Source organism: Diceros bicornis, chromosome 9 (genome assembly GCF_020826845.1).
Source record: "Diceros bicornis minor isolate mBicDic1 chromosome 9, mDicBic1.mat.cur, whole genome shotgun sequence".
In the NCBI taxonomy this organism is placed as follows: domain Eukaryota; kingdom Metazoa; phylum Chordata; class Mammalia; order Perissodactyla; family Rhinocerotidae; genus Diceros; species Diceros bicornis.
Window position 1 is genome coordinate 34,153,550 of NC_080748.1, and position 20,634 is coordinate 34,174,183.

At 36.3% G+C, this 20,634-nt stretch overlaps 1 protein-coding gene across 5 annotated transcripts in view; it reads right to left on the reverse strand.

The window, feature by feature from the left end:
- Nucleotides 1-1,881: 1,881 nt before the first annotated feature.
- AKAP11 (A-kinase anchoring protein 11) overlaps nucleotides 1,882-20,634 on the reverse strand; it is a 51,835-nt gene continuing 33,082 nt past the window's right edge. For 3 of the 5 annotated variants that reach the window (XM_058548232.1, XM_058548233.1, XM_058548234.1), the window contains exons 8-12: nucleotides 18,306-18,461; nucleotides 13,186-13,269; nucleotides 12,366-12,412; nucleotides 9,213-9,373; nucleotides 1,882-5,863 (exon numbers count right to left, since the gene is read on the reverse strand). In XM_058548232.1, the coding sequence (XP_058404215.1) occupies nucleotides 5,723-5,863; nucleotides 9,213-9,373; nucleotides 12,366-12,412; nucleotides 13,186-13,269; nucleotides 18,306-18,461 (589 nt within the window). In that variant the 3' untranslated portion in view covers nucleotides 1,882-5,722. The remainder of the gene's footprint in view (nucleotides 5,864-9,212; nucleotides 9,374-12,365; nucleotides 12,413-13,185; nucleotides 13,270-18,305; nucleotides 18,462-20,634) is intronic. The other 2 variants (XR_009221195.1, XM_058548235.1) reach the window with 2 other exon arrangements.

Consider the following 20,634-nt stretch of genomic DNA (forward strand, 5'->3'; position numbering starts at 1 on the left):
CCAGGTGGGTACGGATCTATTAACTCCAAGTCTTTGGGAACCACATTCTCAACAAGTTAGGAAGCCGCAATTATTCATTCCTTTTCTCCATATAAAATGCCTCATTAAACTACAGATACTATGTCTCTGGTATTCTAACATGCCAGTAGAATAATTCTATCGAAAAAGGAAATATAAATCTGACAGAATCTGCTCTTGGTAAACCTATGCTGGCTCCCCCTTCTTTCTTCTCTACACACTTAAAAACTATGCTTTTAATCATTATGACTTACTTTCTGCTCAGGAGCAATAAACTCACCAAGTCTATAATTTCTAGAATCGTCCTGCCCTCTTTGAGCAATCCTAGAGAAAGAGTTGTGAGGACATCATTCAGATTTTTCTAAGCACATTAATCATCTCATCTGCTTTAAGTCAGAGGTTACATTTCAAAACACCTATAGGGTCAGAGGGGGCAACAGAAATGGGTGAAGTGGAGCAGGTCATGCCAGAGGCAGAAAGAAACGTAAGACCAGACTAAAGGGGCAATCATCATTCAGCTCCCGCCAAACTGCTGCCACATAGGAGTCCAATCAGTGTTCCAGAGCTTCCGATTTTTCAAGAAAAGCTGAAATACAAAACATATTCAAATGTGAAAATCTTATTTTTAAGTGTTGGTAACTATTTTAAAAAGATCTCACATTGGGCCACAGCATAGCAGTGGGCAGAATTCAGCACCCAGGAGTCCAGTTTTAATCCCTTGCTCTAAGCTAAGAAATCTATTTAGGTATCTGTTTCGAAGAAGAGATGGGGGGTGGGGGAGGGAGGAGCTAAAAAGTCAAATTTGGGACTTCAATCCTCTCTGGAAAATGTTTCTTTTTATCTCTTTCCAATCTAAAATATTACCCTCCTTGCCCTAGAGCACAAGAGTAAAATGAGAGTGAGGCGATTACAAAACTACAAAGGATGGAGAAACTCAACACTTGGGAGTGAGCAATGATCACTCCCAAGGAGTAACCTTCCCACACTGTTGTCCCTGCTGTAAACACGATGCTGCAAAAGCTCCTTTACTGTCACTCTGACCCTTTCTGCATAAGAGCACCAAGAGTATATTCACCCTTGGATATGTGACTTCGCTCCGTCGTTCACTCTTTTACAAATCTGAGGTAATTCTTCAAGCCCTGTCCCTCACCCTCCTCTCTCCCCCAGCTAAGACACAGATCACAAATGATGCCAATGTGCAAAATCATTCAAATGTCATCTGTCACAACTTCTCATTCCTTTGGAGCCCTTTTTCCTTTTTGGAATTACAGGCCGAGGAATCTTGCTTACTTTTTCTCAGCATTTTGAATGGTTTTCTTGGTGACTGGGATGTACTCACACCCAAGCCATTGTTTGCTATGATTATTTCCCAGCATTTTGAAACATTCATGAAAAGCTAGAAAATCCTTCCCTAATTTCTGGGCTTAAAATACTTAAGACAAAGTCAAATGCCATTAGTAATAAACAACCAGCACCTAACTTTTAAATGCCCGATGCTCCATGGCCTGACGGAGGTGTGACCTTTGTATCCTATGGAGGAGGGCTCAACTCAGGCCAGAGGAATTTCATAACACGCTCATATTCAAGGCAACCATAATATTCGGCTTTGCATTAAAATCCAAAACAGATTGGGTAAACAGCCTTTCGAGTCACTTATGTCAGCACTCAGAGGCACCCAAATAAGTAGTTAGAATCCAGTGTCCAATTAAAAATATTCTTAACTTCTCTTATTCTCGAAAACCATGTGAGAAGCACTGAGATCATTCGGATGTGTCTTCTATCGTAGCAGTTCCACTTATGTGCCTTTGCTTTAGTTCAGTACAGAGTAGTTAACAAGGTATTATAGAATGAAAACCAAGGCCGGGCATCTCATAAGTTTATTGGAGAATTCTTAGTTGGGAGAGGAAAGATCACAGACTTCAACAATTGATAAAAGATAAAAGAACAATTAATTGCAAATTATTACAAAAGTAATTTCTGAAATATTTATTTTGAGCCACTGCTAAAACAAAATTTTAGTGCATCATGAAGCTCATATTTTGGTAAATGAACATATTAAATTACTGAAAAGCAAAAAAAAAGTTACTGTTATACACGATCTTAACGTAGTGATTCAGCACAGTCAAATGAACAGCTACAGTTATGCAAAGCTGCTTTTGCTATATATCTGGTATCTTAAACAAAAACGTGAATTACTTTTAACACTGCACAAGTAACCGAAGGTAGCAAATCCAGCAATATTAAAACCCGACATTAAACAGTATTCAAACATTACAACAAAAACAAAACAATGAACTTCTAAAACTACAGTTCTACCTACGTGAAAGGAATGTACACGGATGGTAAAAAAAATAAATAAATAAAGTGACAAGAGTGACTAACACCGTATCTGCATCTTTAGAGCAGGAATACAGTAAGTGAGTAAATGTGTGCAGGGTCTTCTGCTAAAAATGAGAAAAAATGCATTTCACTTTAGTACAATTTTATAATTCCCACTGAAGCTCAAATTCTCTTGTGCTGGTGACAGGTGGACAGGGTTTTAAATGGAAAGTATTTTCTCTACACCCTGAGTATGGATGCATTATTTTTTAAAACAACTGTGGAAAGTCTCCTTTGAAAAACGTAAAATTTAAAGCAATATATTGATGGGAAATCAATAATATTAATTGTGGAAGAATAACATTAGCTAAATAATTAACTAAGAAGACACTTGAGTTTGGACTCTGATGATGAGTCAAGGTTAAACTCTGCATTTGGGGAACGTGTACTGATCAAGTCACGTGGGTAAGCTATCTTTCATCTTACACATGGTGCATTTAATAAGTAAGTAAATTCTCCTAATGGCAACATAAAAGCCTTACTTAAACAAAATGAAAGTATTATGAATTGAATGAATTCACGTCAAATATCTGAAAGGGTAAGTGGAACATTTTTCAAAGTATAAAGATGTTATCCCCTATATTCACGTGACTGAATACTCTCAAATGTTTTATTATTCCATTAAATTGTATCAAACCATCCAACAGGTATTGTAATTTTCTTCTGTGATTTATAAATGAATCATTCCTTTTGTATAAATCAGGAAATATGTTCAAAATCAACATTAAAAATACTCAAAATATAAATGTAATTTAAACTTGGCTTGGGAGAAGAAGAATAGGAAAGAATTGCCACATTTCAGTCTGAAATAATGTTCTAAATACTCCCTATCAGAAGCCTCCTTCACTTTCCTTCCACAGATCCTTTGATGGTTCTGAAATTGAACAGAGAATTCAGCTCAATGCACATCATGACTTTAACAGTTCTGAATAAGACATGAGACTTCATAAGGGACAAAATGTACAGAATGGTAATATTACAATGTTATAATATAAATATGTTAAGTAGATTTGTAATAAAATAAGACAGAGTTGTTCTCAACAAACAGAGTTGTTCTGAACATTGAGCAACCAAACATATTTAGAATGTCTTTGGGAAAATCACAAAGTGCCTTTAAAGAAAGTAAGTTTAGACTGTACTTGATTAAAAGATACTGCTCTACACTCAAACATTTTCTCTCTATATAAGGAAGCTTAACTCACGCTTCTTTTCACATCTGCCAAGACTTAATAATTTTCTCTACGCCCCTGCACTGAACTGATACAAGTGTGGAGTTCCATTATGATTATTACTATGTGTGCTAATACTTCATGACTGGTCCATCATTAGGTAGTGGCTAAATAAGGGAACTCTGAATCCAGCACAGCTCCAGAAAAATGCAAAGGAAACAAGGATATGAGGAAAATCTTTCCTCAAAATGATTATTACCATAACAGGAATAAATATTTTCAAGCACAGAAAGTTTTTACGAAACTAATATATTGTCACTTTAGTTTAAAAGAAATTCAGAACTCGGTTTTGCTGTTAATCAAACCTGTACATACATCGAAGATACTAAACACAACTTGATAATTATATACGTGTAAAAATCCAATCTAAATAATCAATTAATCCATGTTATAATTAACAACGTGGTTCCTAACGTTTAAAAACTCAGTCCAGTGCTGCTGCAGCTCAAGTTCTGAGAAGCTCAAGACAGAAGCAATTCTGGTTATATACATCTCCTGCATTTCTCTACCTTGAAAAATATTTGAAGAAACTCTAGGAAACTTTATTTTTAAGGCTCGCTCTATTTCTTTATCTTAAATTGAGAAAAACAAAAACCTATAATGTAACCTCAAAATATTTAAATAGCTTCTGGCATTTTTCTTAAAAAGCAAATTTGACTCTTTCGTTATAAAATACATTTCTCTACCATAATTATTAATTCAAATTCATGTAAGTGCCCTTATTCCTTGCCCCCTGGCGGGTGCTGTCTTCTATACTTTGTGCAGCGTCCATAACAGTCAGTCAGTGCTCAGGAAAAAAGAAAATCTAATGGAGCAAAAACAAAGCCCCCAAAGATTTACTCTAGATCACAAAATCCGCTAATGAAGAACCAAAAATTCACACACGCATACCCTCACATATGAAACCAAGACACAGTCTTGGTCCTCTAGTCAAGTCAACTTGTAGTTTCTAAACACAAAGTCGTAGGAAATGTAGAGCCCAGAAAAATCATGTCAGAGGACTTTACAAATAGTGCAGGGGGGGATCCCATTTTTACTGATGGCAGGGGGAATCCCATTTTTTTGTAGAAAGAGCTTACCCTTGCTAAAGTGGAGAGTTTTTTCAAAAATCCAACAATGAAAATCATTACTGGGCTTCTCTAAATGCATTTCCATATTAACATTAGATTTTAAAATTTCAACATGTTTTGCACCTTTATTTTCACTTATAGGATAAACTGGGGACCCAAAATAGTCAAAAGGAGAAATAAAAATTCTTACTGCACAATCTTATAGACATTTTATTTTAAAGCACCTTTTTAATGTTAACAGTGGGTTTCTAACCAAGAAAACAGTAAAATAAAACAGGGCACAAACCACTAGCAAGGTTAAAGTTCTCCTTTACATACACACACATGCACGCATGCGTGCATGCACACACATACATTCACTTTCATGCCAGAACGATTGGCAACATTAGCAAATAATGTCATTTGATGAAAGGCTGAGGAAACTATCATTTTGGTATTTATAGAAACCTAAAATACTAATGTTTCTAAGAAATTAAATAGCTTGAGGGGATTCAAAAAGCTACCAACAGCTGAGCTATGCAAATAAAATTGACTTTAAGAAAGAGGACAAAAAACTCTATCAGAAAAAAAAAAATTAGCCTCAATACTATTTTTTGATGTCAGATTAGTTATTAATAGGATACTAGTTGTTTGCGAAGGACAAAATTACAACTCTTCATCCCTGGAACCTATCCTCAGCCATCTCAGTGCAGTTTCTAGCAGCACAATTTGGATGCAAAAACAACGTCGTCAGTCAATGTCCCTGAAAACCTTATGGTTAGACCTTCCTTCAAATACATGTTCTTAGGGTCTTAACACACTCACACGTGTACAGAAGAATAAATGAAGATAATATTTGACACAGATTACAAAAGTATGAACTATATACACCATGTGATGACACCATGCGCTTAAAAAGCTATATTTACTTTCCTCCCAATTCACTTAAAATGTAAATATTCACTATTCAAATTTTACCCTATGCATCTTTATCTGTTTCTTCCTCTCCCAAAACAAATAATAAAATATACTGGTTTGGAGTTTGTTCTATGCATTTTCCAGGAGCCAATCAAACAGTGACTTGCATCTCTCCTCACGGGAAGCCTTTTCCATCTCTTCGTAGTATTTAAGCACAGCCTGCAGGAGGTCTCCCACCTTCCATCCTTTTTCTTGTAACCGTTTTGAAAGCTAGTAAGAAAGACAGACAAGTCAAACGTTAACTGAAGGGCCGGCCCTGTGGCTTAGCGGTTAAGTGCACGCGCTCCGCTGCTGGCGGCCTGGGTTTGGATCCTGGGCGTGCACCGACGCACCGCTTCTCCGGCCATGCTGAGGCTGCGTCCCACATACAGCAACTAGAAGGATGTGCAACTATGACATACAACTATCTACTGGGGCTTTGGGGGAAAAATAAATAAAAAATTAAAAAAAAAAAAAAAAAAAACGTTAACTGAAAACAATTTTATAACAATAAAGTTTTCTTTTTTTTGTTGTTCTTCTCCCCAAAGCCCCAGTACATAGTTGTATATCATAGTTGTAGGTCCTTCTCGTTCTTCTATGTGGGAGGCCACCTCAGCATGGCTGGATGAGCGGTGAGTAGGTCCAGGCCCAGGATCCGAACCACCAAACCCCAGCCCACCAAAGCAGAGCGCGCAAACTTAACCACTACGCCACTGGGCCGGCCCCTACAGTTTTCATTTTCAACATGAGATGAAACTAAAAATTCTGCTGTTGGAGTAAAATATTGTTTTCCAGTTCTAACAAGGTCTTTCCCCCAAACCGCCACCCCTTTACACAAATTAAACATTTTTCCTTCCTGCCCTTTATAAATAACTCTCCTCCACAGAATGACATTTTGGGATTACTGGAGACAGAATTCCACAAACCTCACCCCGTGGATAGCCTGTGTAGGAGTACAGAGGCTGCATTTCTACAGGAAATTCTTAACTTAACTAAATACATCTGCCACACCCTCAATTAGGAACATAAAATAATAAAGACAACGTCAAGCTTAATAAAAGGATGTGGATTTTCCTTCCACAACATATAGTGTGGTTTTTTTCTGGAATACACACTCTAGCCTCAACGGAAACATGGCTTTCTAAGTTAAGAAATGTTAATATTTCAACAAAAAACAACCAAAAAAGTAAATAAATATTGTGGTGATCATTTCACAATATATATGAATATCAAATCATTATGTTGTATACCTGAAACTAATATAATGTATTATGTCCATTATACCTCAATTAAAAAAAGTAAATAAATGCAGGTTTAAATAAACTCTATCATCTCCAATCAGAATGTCTTCATTCATTTTTTTCTATTTAGTTCTGTAAAAACTACTTTAATCTTTTGTAATATAAATATGCTCAACCTTTTTAAAAATAGCTTTATTAAGATACAATTCACATATCATACAATTCACCCACTTAAAGTGTACCAGTCAATGGTTTTTATATAGTCACCAAGTTGAATACAACCATCACCACAATCAACATTACAACATTTTTATCACACCAAAAGGAAAGCCCTACCCATTAGTAATCACTCCCCATTTCTCCCAACCCCCCCAACTCTAGTAATCACTAATCTACTTTCAGTCTCTACAGATTTGCCTATTATGGCAATTTTATATAAATGGAATCATAAAATATACAGTCTTTTATGACCAGCTTCTTTCACTGAGCATAATGATTGGAAGGTTCCTCCATGGTGCAGCACATATCTACAGTTATGTGTTGCTTAACGACGGGGATACGTTCTGAGAAATGCATCCTTAGGCGATTTCATCATTGTGTGAACATCATAGAGCGTACTTACACACACCTAGATGGTATAGCCTACTACACACCTAGGCTATGTGGTACTAATATATACTACTAATCTTATGGGACTACTGTCATTGACCGCAATGTCATTATGCAGCACATGACTAAACTTCATTCCTTTTCATTGACAGATAATATTCCATTGCACAGATATACCACATTTTATTTATCTATTCATCAGTTAATGGACATTCAGGATGTTTCCACTTTCAGCCTACTAAGAATAATGTTGCCGTGGACATATGTTTTTATTTCTCTTGGGTATATATACCTAGGAGTGGAATTGCTGGGTCATATGATAAAGCTATGTTAACTTTTTGAGGAACTGCCAGAACGTTTTCCTAGGTTACACGTGGATGAGATTCCCTTACCCAAGTGCCACCATGCTCAGCTCTGCCTAAGGCCTTCCTTAGCCCTCAGCTTATCCAAGACTAAATGACTTGAAAAATGTCTGCCTCTCTAAGGTCAGTTCTAACACTTTCCCTACCCATTCTCTCTCCTTTACAATTCATTTCCTGAATATCCCTTTCTGTCTTATTTTCTCCTTCTGCCCAAAAACAGAAACCTAAACTGAAAAAATCCAAAAAGTCTAAGTAAAAACAAACAATACAAAAAAAATTATTTTTATATACTATCTTTTTCATGTACTTCTTTCAACAATATCTTTATAAATTCTGAACCACAAATCAAGACTAACTGTTCCTTTTTTTTTTTTTTTCTGTGAGGAAGATCAGCCCTGAGCTAACATCCATGCCAATCCTCCTCTTTTTGCTGAGGAAGACTGGCCCTGGGCTAACATCCGTGGCCATCTTCCTCCACTTTATGTGGGATGCCGCCACAGCATGGCTTGACAAGCGGTGTCTTGGTGCACACCCAGGATCCAAACCCCGGCCACCAGCAGCAGAGCGCGCGCACTTAACCGCTATGCCATGGGGCCGGCCCCTAACTGTTCCTTTTTTGTTATTGTTGAGCGAATTACATTGGTTATTCATTAGACTATTCTATACCCTGTAAGATTAAAGCAAAGTTCTGGTAAGGACAATTCAGGGACAAAAACCTTAAGACTGTAAACTGAAAATCTTGACTAACAAGGTGCTTGGCACACAGTAACTTCTCAATAAAAATATCCTATTGTGTGTGGATAAAAATATCCAAATCTGAATGTTTTATTATTAGAAGTCTATTAAATACTCAAATTGGTCCACTGTCCCTTATTAGATGTTTAAACTTGTATTGGCTTTGGATTATGCTAGCTTCTCATACTAATGAAACTGGATTAACAGAGAAAGAGAGACACTAATTACTAGGCACAATTATGAATCAATTAAATACAAAGAATAACTCAATCTTTTCACATGAACACATGAAATGTTTATTAATGGCACCTAACCTTGAGAACTTAGGATGTGCCAGGCACTAGATTAAGCACTTTTTTACAGTATTATATTTAATCCTCACAAACCTTTGTATGGTAAAATCTATACTCATTTCCATAGTACAGATAAGGAAACTGAGACTGGTGAACTTGCCCCAGATTACACTGCTACAGAGTGGCAGAGCTGATATCTGAACCCAACTATCAGGTTCTATTGCCTAAGCATTTACCCACTCTGCTATCAATGGGCATCTTATTAGATGAACCACGTGACACAGAACATCATATACTGTTAAATGTATCCTCACACCCACCCTATCAGGCAGGTACTTACTCGTATAAACTCCTTCTTTGCAGAGTCATGAAAATAAAGTTCTGCAACTTCAGCCTCAGAGGCAACGAGCCACTGAAGAATAATCCTTAGTTGGGGGTCTACTGTGCATGGCTCCATGTCAATATTTGTAATTAGCAGAGTCTTTCCATCTTGCTCCAAACCTAATATTTAAATTTAAACAGTACAAAGTGAAACTCATCAATTCAACTCTCAATACTCTGGTTTCCAAGGATATATAAACATTTTCCATTTCTTAAGATTCCAATGAATGCAGGAAAAAAATCTATCTTTTCTTACCCACACCATAACATCAACTAAAACATTTCCTTGAAAGGGCAAAATAATGCTAAAACAAAGGAATAACTTTCATCACCTACTGACAGCACAAATGCAAAACTCTATTTTGAGGCACTGAATTCAAGTACTATAAATGTTATAATTTGCATTAAAATTTGATCCACAGGTAGAGAGAAAATAAAACCATAAAGCTATGATTACAATCAAAATATAAATGAAACACACAAAAACCTCAAATAAATACATTAAATGGACTTTGACAGCTTTCTGAGCTAAAAGAAATAACAGCAGTAAACACTTTATAGCACATATTACATCATTTAAGTATTGTTCTAAGCTCTTTAGATATACAAACTCCTTTAATCCTCACAACCACTCTATGAGGTAGAAACTATTACCATCTCCATTTTACAGGTGACGGATCTGGGGCAGAAAGATCTAGAGTCTTACAGCAGGGAAGTGGCTGAGCCAGGATACGAACACGTGCAGTGCCGCTCCATGCTCTTAATCACTTCATGCTTTACACAAAATAGAAAAAAAAATTTCATATGTAACCACTTACATCTCAAAAGCCAGACATGGGAATTTTCTGGTACACTCCTATTATAAATAAATGTTGCTCACAAGTTTCTTTTTTAATGAAAATTATATTTTCAACATAAAGGTGAATCGCTGTTGACTGTAAAACTAATGATCTGTGGACCAATATCATGTGTTTAACACTCCTGCTTAATGATGGCCAAGCAAAACAGTGCTGAGGCCCAGGCCCTCCCACACGAGAGGTAAGCAGCAGGGCATGCTGGCAGACATCCTGCCAATTTGTACCCGGAATGAAAATTTGTTGGTGAATGTCCCTGATTCTTTGTTATAGTTTGTAGGGCATTCCAGACCACTACTAATAATTTTTAGGATTTGTATTGGCCTCTGATTTTTCATTTAAAAAACTGGTCCACACTATTCTCTTAAAATAAACATCTTGTCTTTTCCCTCCTCTCCCCCCACTGACTCTCAATAAAAAATGGGTCTGGTGCACTATGGTACCAGACGTAGTCTCTGGGCCATTCTGTAAATCCTGCAGAGGTCAAGGGGGTTGGACACTAAGTCACCCCAAGGCTTCTCTGTACTACTGACTTGCTCATTTCAGGGCTCCTGGTTGCCTGGCCTCAGAGTGACCTCTCTCTTTAGAGAGGTTACTCAACACTAGTGAAAAGGGAAGGGAATGACATCCTGCAACTACAAACAACAACAAAAAAATGAGGTTTGTTGCCTTAGGAGTTCCATAATTTTGAATCTTTCTATAAATCCACATCAATCTATCTCCTAATTTACCAATTTCCAATTTAACAAATTTGAAAGTTGGCTACAATTTTCTATATAATGAGAGATGACTATAATCTCAAAAGCCGAGTAATGACATATCTACATATAATTAATCTCCTGATTTCTACCTACTAACAAAAGAAATCCTAAACAGCCTGGCTAGTGCCAAAAGTAAAATTTTTTTAAATGAATTTCATATTTATATTAACCTGTATCTTCTTTTCTCTTAACCATTCCTCAATAAAGTTAGTTAAGTAGTAACTAGTTCACAGGAGAAAATACTCACCACACACGTTTATACCACGTACAGGCTTTGGAACAACTCTGCTCAATAGGTATTACTTGGGAAAAAGTAAACAACTTTTCTAGACAAAGTCAACACTTTTTAGTCAACAAAAATAAAGTAAATATTACCTAGCCTATCCACAACTCTAAATATACTGCGCTAACCCTACTTGACATCTGATGAGAAAAATTTAATTCTAGAAGCCCTATATGAAGAATGTCTAATTAGCAGAGGCATTAGAACTAGAAAATAATAATAATAATCTTAGGCCTGGGGATTTCAGCTCAAAAATTGGTACATAACTTCCCTAAAGAAGGAAAGTACAACTGGTTGTAGAACTGACTGGAAACTCAGGTGTTATAAAGTACATTTCAAGAAATTTGTTTTGGAAATTTTCTCAGTTTGCCCACTTCTAAAAAAATGATAAAAATAAATCACTTGTTCAAAAACAAATATCTCAAACAGAATAATATTTTTATGTTCCACTCTACAGAAGATATTATTGGTATTTTTATAATTAAGGAAAAATAAGATTTTTGGGAAAAAATTCAGCAACCATCTAAATACAATAAAAACTCAGCTTCAACTTGAAAAACTTCCAGATTCACTTAGATATTCTAATATATTTGAATTAAGGATTACAAATTATGGTCCAAAACTCTGTGACCTATGGTATCTAATATTTACATATTTGGAACTATGTTCATTAAAGGAAGAATTGAATATTTTCTTCCAATATGTGTATGTGTGAGTATAGGACTGAAGTTAGGAGAGGGAAGAATTGATTTTAAAATATCTTTTTATTTTTACTTATTGACTTATGTAAGAATGACATTAAACACTAATTCTAACACTAATTGCTAGAAGTTACTGGTTTGGAAGAAAAATTGACATATGCCCTAATTACAATAGATTATATCTTATGAATAAGGATTTTATATTTCGAAAAAGATAATTACACAGAGAGATTATCCTAAATTTCCCTGTAAAATAATTGAATAATTCTTTTAAAGTAGTTCAGTCTTTACACTGATGAGTACTTCATTAGTTTAGCAATCAAATAATACAAACAAAGGACCCGACACTGGATAAATTAGTTCAAGAATACCCTGACTTGTAATGTAAATACCTGATTTGTAATAACCCGGAGCCTAACTGATGAAAATGCACAAATATAATCATTAAAGACTCTCCTAGGGAACCTTATACAAAAAACATGCCAATGCTTTGAAAAACAAATTGTCAATTACCTTCTACATCATCCTCATGCTCTTCATCTTTATCATCTGGTCCATCACTTTCCAAATAAAAGAGCAGAAGCAGTTAAAAAAAGCTTTAATTAATAATGGTATTAAAATCAATTCTTAAAATGTAAAGAATGAATGTTACAATACGATGTATGACATTTAAAAAGGGGAGAAAGGACAATAAAAAAGGAAGCTTTGCTTCTCACACCATTTCATGTTAAAATCTGAATTATAAACGATGCCTGGATAAGTTATCAACAACCAAGAAGTTCTACCTGACCAGGATATATAGAGCACTAAGTAATTTCACAATAAAATTTAGTTTAAAATAATTTAAAGATGAAATATTCTAAGTTGGTTTTAGATAACAAAGCATCTGAATATCAGAGAATTCCATGAATAATTAAGTATTAATGCTTCTGCTGATGCCATTTACATATTTTTTAACACAGTCAAAACACATTTTTCCTACACTTTTCTTATATATGAAATAAAACTACATACAAAAAAAACAAACAAACAAAACAACAGAAATCCTGTAGGAAGCAAGCTCTTTTTAATGAAATAATTGGTAGAATGAAAAGTAGCAAGCAGGGCAACACATGCATGAAAGTAACACATTTTGCAATCAGATGTCAGTCATATCTCAGCATAGTTGAATTTTTTCATTAGATGTAAATTCATCAAGCAAAATCATGTCAAAGTATAGGAGAAAAGCAGGTTGATATATATTGGCACTGTAACCCATGTTCTTTTAAGAAAATGACATCATGCATTAGTGGTGAAAGACTCATCAGTTTTTAAGTTTTTGGACTGGACCAACCTGTCTGATGTTGGAAAGGATAAATTGTCCTCAAACAAATCTCCTTCTAAACCAAGACTGCTCCAGCTACTGCTGTTACCATTACTGCCAGAGGAAGAAAAGAACAGAGCTGAACTAGAAAATGAACAGCAAAGACGACCTTGGTTTTCCTTGGAACAGCTTCTGTCAGTGATAACTGCAGATGTTCTGAAGCTGCCACAACAGAGTGGAGCATCCACGGAGGTAAACAGACACCATCACTGCTACCATAAAAGGCACCTGACAGCTTCGGAGATTTCGGAGTTTTCTTACTTGTCCTCAATGGCTTGTGAAAATTACTCTAAGTTTATATTTATTTTACAGATTAAGTCAACAGAATGACTTTTAGGACAGCAAATGAACGCATGAAGTAAGAAGTTTCACAGTGAAATTAATGTCTATGGCAAGTCTTGGAATGTAATTTGTAAAAAGCCAATACACTTCAGATTTGATAAATTTTTTTTTGTTTTTTTTGCTGAGGAAGACTTGCCCTGAGCCAACATCTGTTGCCACTCTTCCTCTTTTTGTATGTGAGCCACTGCCACAGCATGGCCACTGACAAGTGGTGTAGGTCTGTGCAGAATCAGATCACGATGAACTTAACCACTAGGCCACTGGGGCTGGCCCTCAACAAATTTTAAAAAGAAAATCTACAGGTTAACACACTCACAGGCCTTTAGAAAGTGCAAACAGTGATGGACTTGGCGGGAGGCGGCGATGGGATGGCAGGCACCAAAACATAGTCCCAGAGAGACCTTTTCCAAGTAGTTGGAGAAAAGATGTTTCTGAATTTAAAATACTCTTATGATGTCCATTACCTTCATTTCATACATTATGCATAATTCAGCAGGTGGCAAATAACATACATTTTCCTCAGAATACGAATAACTAAGGCTTAATCAAGCATTATACTTGTCTGGTCGGCCAGTTACTAATGCCACACAGATAACTTCCTACACTACCATCTACTCAAAAGAAGAAAGCAATTACATTCTAAAACTGCAGCAAAGCAATAAAAACAAAAAGTAACTGTGTTCAGAAACAAAACTAAGTTCAACTTTCAGATTAAAACCTAAACATGCAATTTTTAAAAATTCTAATCATTAAAATAATTAGTAAGCACATTAGTCTGCAGCGATAAGCAGCTATATTTCTCCATATTAGGCTAGGCAATTACAAAAATTAATATTTACACAAACCAAAATTTTGGTTCTAAAAAAATGAATTAACATAAAATCATTTTATGTGCGTCAGTAAATGTTGTCAAGGTTACCAAAAAAGGGGATGATTATTTAAAAGGTCTAAATAGTTTTCAAGCAATCTCAAATAATTTATATATCCATATTCACTCTAGCACCATCAAACTGTCACAAACCATAATGTAGTAGAGAATAAAAGTTAAAACTGAGCAGTATTTTTTCAACATATGTTCAAACAAATATAGCTCTATTATAAAACCATTAAAACAACCAGAGTTTTGCCCATGTAGTCTGTCGTCAAACCAAAAATGAGAAAATATAGAAATACAGAATGGATGGACAGCTATGAGCCAAAGAGAAAGAGAAAATTAATGATCTCAAACACTGCATTTACTTCTACTAAGAGAATGATTATCTAAAAAAAGAAAAAGATTACAAAATTAAAATTTCTAACCATATCCTACTAATAATGATGATTCCTCTTTTTAATTAATAATAATAAATTATTAATTTTTATTAATTAAAATAAAATTAAATAAAATATATAAATTATAATAATAAATAAATAAATAATAAAAATCCATTACCTAAGTATTAAGTGAACATGAAAAGAAATTAACAGCTAAAAAATGTAAAGACTATAAATTCAAATTCTAAAAACCTCATCCCCACTCCTCTTTTGCCCCTAAAAATGGGTCAGATTTGAAATCAGTGATTTATAAAATGCCACTTCTAACTAGAGTGACAATACAATTTCTCATCTAACCAGGACACTTTTGAAAATAAAAAAAGTCACCATCAATAATTACACCAGAGCAGCAGAAGTAAACCAGGACTGCCCTGAGCAAACCAGGAGGCATGATCATCCTGCATTAACCCAACATAAAACAACTTAATCTCTTCACTTAATAGTCTTCCTAGTTCATTCCTGAACATCGACCTGCTTCCATCATTTTCTTTTACTACTTCCTACGTCTAGAATAGGTGTACCTTAAACCAGTGGCAGTCAAGGACTAAAATTCTTTATTGTGGCTTTCAGCCATATGAAGACTACTGTCAATTCTGACACATCTCATAGAAATTATCTCAAAAATCCTGCAATTCCAGCCCCATCTCTTACCTAATCTACTACATAACTTTTAAAAAATTCACAAACTAGGGGCCAGCCCGGTGGTGTAGCGGTTAAGTGCGCATGCTCTGCTTCAGCGCCCTCAGGGTTTGCAGGTTCGGATCCCGGGCGCACACCAATGCACCGCTTGTCATGCCATGCTGTGGTGGCGTCCCATATAAAGTAGAGGAAGATGGGCACAGATGTTAGCTCAGGGCCAGTCTTCCTTGGCAAAAAGAGGAGGATTGGCATTGGATGTTAGCTCAGGGCTGATCTTCCTCACAAAACAATTAAAAATAAAAAAAAATTCACAAACTGCTGAAATACTTAACAGATTCACATACACAGACTAGCTCTCTTCTGATCAAGTAATTATACATTCCTCCCAAACGTTTGTAAAAATTTGAAATTATTTCTTTTTTACTTGTTGCCTTCTACTGAACTTTCTAGAGTGAAAGTGTAAGGTGTGTCCAAACCACTGAAGTCTTTTATCTCCTACTTCGATCTCTTTACCAGAAAATAAACAGCAGACGTCACCAGAAGATGAAACACATAAAGCCACATATCTTAAGTGTGGTTTCTGAACCACTTGCGTTAAAATCATCTGAGGTGCTTACCAAGCACGCAGATTCTTGGGACCCTCCAATGACCTAATGAATATTAATCATGGGAGGTGAGGCCCTGGAAATCGTATGTTCAACAAGCACACCACCAACCCTGGATGAGTTCCACTTTTTCTTTGTGCCTGAACCTTAACACCACATAGCATAATAGTTCTTGTTAAGACTGTGGTCAGGGCCAGCCCAGTGGCTTAGCGGTTAAGTGCACTCCACTACTGGTGGCCCGGGTTCGGATCCCGGGTGCACACCGACGCACTGCTTCTCCGGCCATGCTGAGGCCGTGTCCTACATACAGCAACTAAAAGGATGTGCAACTACGACATACAACTATCTACTGGGGCTTTGGGGGGAAGGGGAAAAGGAGGAAGATTGGCAATAGATGTTAGCTCAGAGCCAGTCTTCCTCAGCAAAAAGAGGAGGATTAGTGTGGATATTAGCTCAGGGCTATCTTCCTCAAAAAAACAAACAGTATTGATTAAAAAAAAAAAAAAAGACTGGTCAATTAAAACCACAGGTGTTTTTCTGACAAAACGCTATCAAGCCAGGCTTTCCCCATTCTGAAATCAAAGAATTAATTTTATGAACCTAAATGCATTTACCCCCTTTAAACATAACTGTTTTAGCCTCAGCCTGATTTGGTCTTTCTGAAGTAGCCTCTAACCCTACTTCTCCCATTTCAACACCAGGGTTTCCTAAGCAACAATGTCAACCCTCTGAGAAATTCTAGAAGCCTGGGTTTCTCAAAGACAAGAGAAGAATTTAAGTGCTAATATTCCACACTAGATAAAGTTATGGAAAAAGGCCCAATGATCATTTGCGATGTTACCCCCACACTTCCTGCTACCAGTAAAGACTATCTTTTTTGAATCCAGATTTTAAGAAATATTAGTGGTTTACATTTCATTTCAAGAAACTATGACAAAATAGATACTTTATAAAAACATTAATACTTATTGGTTAATCCAAGCATCAAACAAAATACTCTGAGATGATGTGTTCTAACAAGTGAAAAGCCATTTCCTCATGCCTCATGGCTCCTCATCCTCTCCTCCAACAGTCTTCTTACCTCCCCCTCCCGGCGAGTCAATTCCAATGGCTCTGTTCAACTGAAGCCTCACAGGGTCCTGTCCACATATGCCTGAAACGGGAAGTCTGTGTGCTGGGAACCTTTCCCTCTCCCTGCACTCATCTATGGACAGTATTTATTATTTCCAATTATCAGTTAACGTGGATAAAGATTTTATAGAATTTTACAGGTTAGTCAGGAATAGCTTTATAGAGTTAAGAATATAAGAAAATTATATCGTAATTGATAAAATATTTCAAAGACTATGAACAAATTAAGAAAAATTATATATGAAGTAGGTGCCTTCTGCTGTACAAAACGACATTTTTATAATGAGTTTATGTGTTTTCAGTCATTCAAGTATAAATGCTCTAGGTCATTCTGTTCCTGAAGAGCAGGACAAGTAAGGAATCCTTCCCAAAAAGATACTACTTTAACATCCAGAAAATTACAGGGCCATTTTGATGTTTTTTACAGATAACTGTCCTTTTTCCTATCTCTAAAAGAAAAAAAAAAGTACCCTCTTTAAAGTGAGAAATAAGAGCCGGCCCGGTGGCGCAAGCGGTTAAGTGCGCGCGCTCCGCGGCAGCGGCCTGGGGTTCGCCGGTTCGGATCTCAGGCGCACACCAATGCACCACTTGTCAAGCCATGCTGTGGCAGCGTCCCATATAAAGTAGAGGAAGAGGGGCACGGATGTTAGCCCAGGGCCAGTCTTCCTCAGCAAAAAGAGGAGGATTGGCAGATGTTAGCTCAGGGCCGATCTTCCTCACAAAAATAAATAAACAAATAAAGTGAGAAATAAAAATTGTTTCTTCAAAAACTCATGGAAAAGTCCAGCTAAAGCTTAGAGTACAAAATCAAAAGTATGCAATATTTTTCAAATCAACTATTAGCACATCCAAAGAAAATTAGCTCGATTAATTACTATACTTGGTAAATGTCAAAAACTGTGAGAAACATATTGTGAATAATAAAATACATTTCAAAAATTAAGGTAGATTTTCAAATTCAGATTTTTAAAATAATACTCAATGTAAATTTATAGCTGACTTCTGAGTTCTGAGGACTCAGAATGCAAATTTTGCAACCACATGCAAAATTTTAGTTACCTTTCACTTAGATGATGAAAACTGCTGCTTTCATCCTGGTGCTCATCTTCAAAACTCAAACTGGACCAGCTACCAGTGCTGTCATCACCAATACTGAGATTCATCTGCTGGCTACCAAAAGACTCAGTTGACTGAAAGTCTTCTATTTCTTTTGGACTAAAAAAAAAAACGGAAAAGAAAAATGATTCAATCCAAAAGTGTTAGATTCTAAATTATAAGATTATCCATTTCGAGATAAAAATGAAAAAAACAAAAAATGATATTCAGAGTCAGACCAGTGGTCCATCCAACCCTTTGTTTGTGTCTGCTAATAAAGAGACTCTGTAGGACAGCATATTGATTTCAGAGTTAACTGAGGTACCCACCAACATCCCTAACTTACTATGTTAATCTATTATCCCAGTGCATCATTTATCTAAATCCTCTTTAAAGCCGTTCATGTTTTCAACTGGGACCACTATGGAGGAACACAAGTTCCTAAGTTTATCATCTGCTTTGTACGACAGTACTTTTATTTGTACTAAAAAAAATCCTTCTTCTGGCTTTAAGAACAAAAAAAGTAGTCCAAGGAATGATACTACTGTCAATCAAGCCTACAGTCAAACTAGCCAAATTTCTCCAAGATTTTAAGCATGGATCACAACCTTTCTCATTTCTTTTTCAATGAAGAGACATTTATATTTATATTCCATCTTCACAAGAAAGCCCTTTCGCTGTTGGATTATTGTAATTACCCCCTCTACATTTTATTCTCAACAAAGCAGTTTTAAGTGGCATTTTTAAATAAAAAGAGGGAAAATGTTAGCCTTCTGATCAAAACGTTCTAGTAGCTTCTCACCCATCAGTATAAGAGTCCAAGTCCTTATAATACACTGTTTGGTATGACAACCTCTCACAACCTCCACCTTCTCTTCCTGGCTCCCTCACATGAGCCACATAAGCCTGTCTGCTGTTTCTCCGAGAGGCACAGTCCCACCCCTTTGCCTGGAACCCTCTTCCCTGATTCCCACGAGACGTGTTCTCTCTTCACCTTTGGCTCTTTGCTCAGATGTTACTTTGTCAGAGTTGCTTCCACTGCTACCTGTCCAAAACTGCAAACCATCCCCCATGCTGCCGCCCACCGCCACCCCCAGCACTAACTCCCTTCCTTTAGTTTTCCTCCAAGGCACTCATCACCCGGGACATACTACCTACTTTACTTGTCTGTCTGTCTTATTCCACTCTTAACCTAAGCTCCAAGAGAACACATATTTTTGCCTGTTTCACTTAAATTCTGTATTCCCAGTGCCTAGAACAGGTCCTGAACTGCCCTGTTCTTTGGGGCTATTCTCATTTTGTATTTAAGATATAGCAACCAGAATTGGGTATTCCAGGGACAGGCACACTATAGTTTTGAACCATAATAGAGCACTACTTTGTTCTTTTTTTTAAACACTTTTCCTGATATGTGCCACAATATAATGGTTTTTGGCTGAAATGACCCATGAGATGGGGTCCATAGAAGAGTTTTTAATGACTGCTAGGTTATTTTGGCTGAGAAAGTATAGCTAAGAATATAGTTTAGAAGTTTTGCTCTTCCAAAAATGTGCTATCATATAATTCTCCATTTGATACTCACGTGCCACCCCTCTGCACATTATAGCTTTGTGAGATATTTATGGTTATTTTCATGAATCAAAGAGACACTAGTGAAATAAGCCAAATAATACCTTTAAAAATAATATATTTGAATGAATCCCTCTTAAAGTTTGAAAGACAAATCATTTTAACTGTAGAAATAGAAAATAAAAAAACAGTACATTGTACACACTACTCAACTTTTAATCATCAGCACTTATAGAACCCTAGCACAATTACTAAGAAAAAAAGAGAAAGAGGAAAAGAAATACAAAGTAATATTCTATCAGCCTGGTTAAAAGCTGCAATTAAACAGCAATGGCTTGTAGGAAGAACTCCAGGGGCCTCTCTACTGACCCAACTTGAAAAGGAAAAGTGAAAATACTGAGGAATCAACAGAAAGAGGCATTTGCTAGGCCCTAGGAGGGATGTCTTAGAGAGACTCTAATCTAGAGGATTATCTAGAGGCGAGTCTCCTCCCATCAGGCAGGGATTGCGGTTGGTCGAGGGTAGAAGGGGGGGTGGCAGGGAACAAGTAAAATAGCCTGTGGCCACATTTGTTTGAAAAAAGTTGTTTAAACTATGGAAAGGCCTAGCTTACTACCACTTATCTGTTTGTATACTTATTAACCACTTATTATATGTCTATCATCATATTAGGAACTAATATGTAGTTATGAACAAAAAAAAAAATATGGGTCCAGAACAAAAG